This window comes from Procambarus clarkii, chromosome 63 (assembly GCF_040958095.1).
Source record: "Procambarus clarkii isolate CNS0578487 chromosome 63, FALCON_Pclarkii_2.0, whole genome shotgun sequence".
Classification (NCBI taxonomy): Eukaryota; Metazoa; Arthropoda; class Malacostraca; order Decapoda; family Cambaridae; genus Procambarus; species Procambarus clarkii.
Genome location: NC_091212.1, coordinates 18,793,624 through 18,796,279, shown reverse-complemented (window position 1 = coordinate 18,796,279; position 2,656 = coordinate 18,793,624). Strand labels below are relative to the sequence as shown.

The window sequence follows — 2,656 nt, the reverse complement described above, 5'->3', positions numbered from 1 at the left end:
AGTGGTGGTGGCATGAGTGATGGCGGCATGAGTGGTGGTGGTATGAGTGGTGGTGGCATGAGTGGTGGTGGCATGAGTGGTGGTGGTATGAGTGATGGTGGCATGAGTGGTGGTGGCATGAGTGGTGGTATGCGTGGTGGTGGCATGAGTGGTGGCATGAGTGATGGTGGCATGAGTGATGGCAGTATGAGTGGTGGTGGCATGAGTGGTGGTGGTATGAGTGGTGGTGGCATGAGTGGTGGTGGTATGAGTGGTGGTGGTATGAGTGGTGGTGGCATGAGTGGTGGTGGCATGAGTGGTGGTGGCATGAGTGGTGGTGGCATGAGTGATGGCGGCATGAGTGGTGGCGGCATGAGTGGTGGCGGCATGAGTGGTGGTGGCATGACTGGTGGTGGCATGAGTGGTGGTATGAGTGGTGGTGGCATGAGTGGTGGTAGTATGAGTGGTGGTGGCATGAGTGGTGGTGGCATGACTGGTGGTGGCATGAGTGGTGGTGGTATGAGTGGTGGTGGCATGAGTGGTGGTGGCATGACTGGTGGTGGCATGAGTGGTGGTGGTATGAGTGGTGGTGGTACTAATATTCAGTACCTTAAGAAACTGTTCCTGTTCTGATTAATATAATTTACTAACTCTACTAACAGATAGCTTAGTAATAATGTGTTTAATTTATTGACACGTAATATTGTCTCATTTCCCAGAAATTCTAGTCAGATGTTGCATCAGCTCACACGACTAAAGGGAAAATATTTACATTCACGAGAATTGTATTAAGTTCTCCTTATTTCACATTCTTTAATGAAAATACTATTTAATAACTCTATTGTCACAAATTTATTCAGTGAATTAAAGCTGATAATATGTTTATATTCGAGTTAACAATATTGTTATTAGCTGGTAATGATTCATCCAGTTATGAATTGCTACTCAAGCGCATTCACAGATGATTAAAATTCTATCCAGCACTCTCTCATATTGAACAACGTTCATTTAATTATTAAGAAACGAGAATTTATATATTGTAAAATAAGACAAATTAATTCTCAGTAATTTTGATAAACCTTAGTTCCATTAACTCGGGAAATTAAATAAATCATAGTGTTACGGCCCTATTGGGTCGCAACTGGGTTCTTCTCTGATGTTATTAGAGTTTGGGTATCCGGCCCCAAGCTCGTAGTGGCTTTCAAGGGGTGTGTTCCGTAACACAAGTTAAATTAAAGAGGAAGGGATACAAATGCTCAGATATCTATATATAATCACCACCACCATAAATATATCACATAAACTGTCACACGGGGGGTATAAATACACAATGTACAGAATCGTCTTCCTCTGAAGACACAAGATGCTCCATGGTGCTCACGATGAGTAGCCCTGGTTCTCTTCGTCGTGGCCCATGATGAATCCTCTGATTCTTTCGGCGAATCTACCCCGGCCACAGGCCAGCCAAATCACAGTCCCACTGGGTGCAACGTCGTGGAGGCCTTCAACCACAAATCCAGCCTGTAGCTGGCAGGTTCCAATCAGCTCCGCTGTATAGGCCACCAGTACCGTCACGGCTGCTCCAGTACCGTCACGGCTGCCCCAGTACCGTCACGGCTGCCCCAGTACCGTCACGGCTGCCCCAGTACCGTCACGGCTCCACCAGTACCGTCACGGCTGCCCCAGTACCGTCACGGCTGCCCCAGTACCGTCATGGCTGCCCCAGTACCGTCACGGCTCCACCAGTATCGTCACGGCTGCCCCAGTACCGTCACGGCTGCCCCAGTACCGTCATGGCTGCACCAGTACCGTCACGGCTGCCCCAGTACCGTCACGGCTGCCCCAGTACCGTCATGGCTGCCCCAGTACCGTCACGGCTCCACCAGTACCGTCACGGCTCCACCAGTACCGGCAAGGCTCCACCAGTACCGGCAAGGCTCCACCAGTACCATCACGGCTCCACCAGTACCGTCACGGCTCCACCAGTACCGGCAAGGCTCCACCAGTACCGTCACGGCTGACCCAGTACCGTCACGGCTCCACCAGTACCGTCACGGCTCCACCAGTACCGGCAAGGCTCCACCAGTACCGGCAAGGCTCCACCAGTACCGTCACGGCTCCACCAGTACCGTCACGGCTCCACCAGTACCGGCAAGGCTCCACCAGTACCGTCACGGCTCCACCAGTACCGGCAAGGCTCCACCAGTACCGTCACGGCTGCCCCAGTACCGTCACGGCTCCACCAGTACCGTCACGGCTCCACTAGTACCGTCACGGCTCCACCAGTACCGGCAAGGCTCCACCAGTACCGGCAAGGCTCCACCAGTACCGTCACGGCTCCACCAGTACCGGCAAGGCTCCACCAGTACCGTCACGGCTGCCCCAGTACCGTCACGGCTCCACCAGTACCGTCACGGCTCCACCAGTACCGTCACGGCTCCACCAGTACCGGCAAGGCTCCACCAGTACCGGCAAGGCTCCACCAGTACCGTCAAGGCTCCACCAGTACCGTCACGGCTCCACCAGTACCGTCAAGGCTCCACCAGTACCGTCAAGGCTCCACCAGTACCGTCAAGGCTCCACCAGTACCGTCACGGCTCCACCAGTACCGTCACGGCTCCACCAGTACCGTCAAGGCTCCACCAGTACCGTCAAGGCTCCACCAGTACCGTCAAGG

General features: G+C 53.3%; 1 protein-coding gene across 1 annotated transcript in view; it reads left to right on the top strand.

The window, feature by feature from the left end:
* Positions 1-1,692: 1,692 nt before the first annotated feature.
* Positions 1,693-2,656, top strand: part of LOC138354528 (uncharacterized) — a 3,090-nt gene continuing 2,126 nt past the window's right edge. Inside the window, exon 1 of the mRNA XM_069308891.1 lies at positions 1,693-2,656. This exon is cut by the window's right edge and continues 2,126 nt beyond it. Within this exon, the coding sequence (XP_069164992.1) occupies positions 1,693-2,656 (964 nt within the window).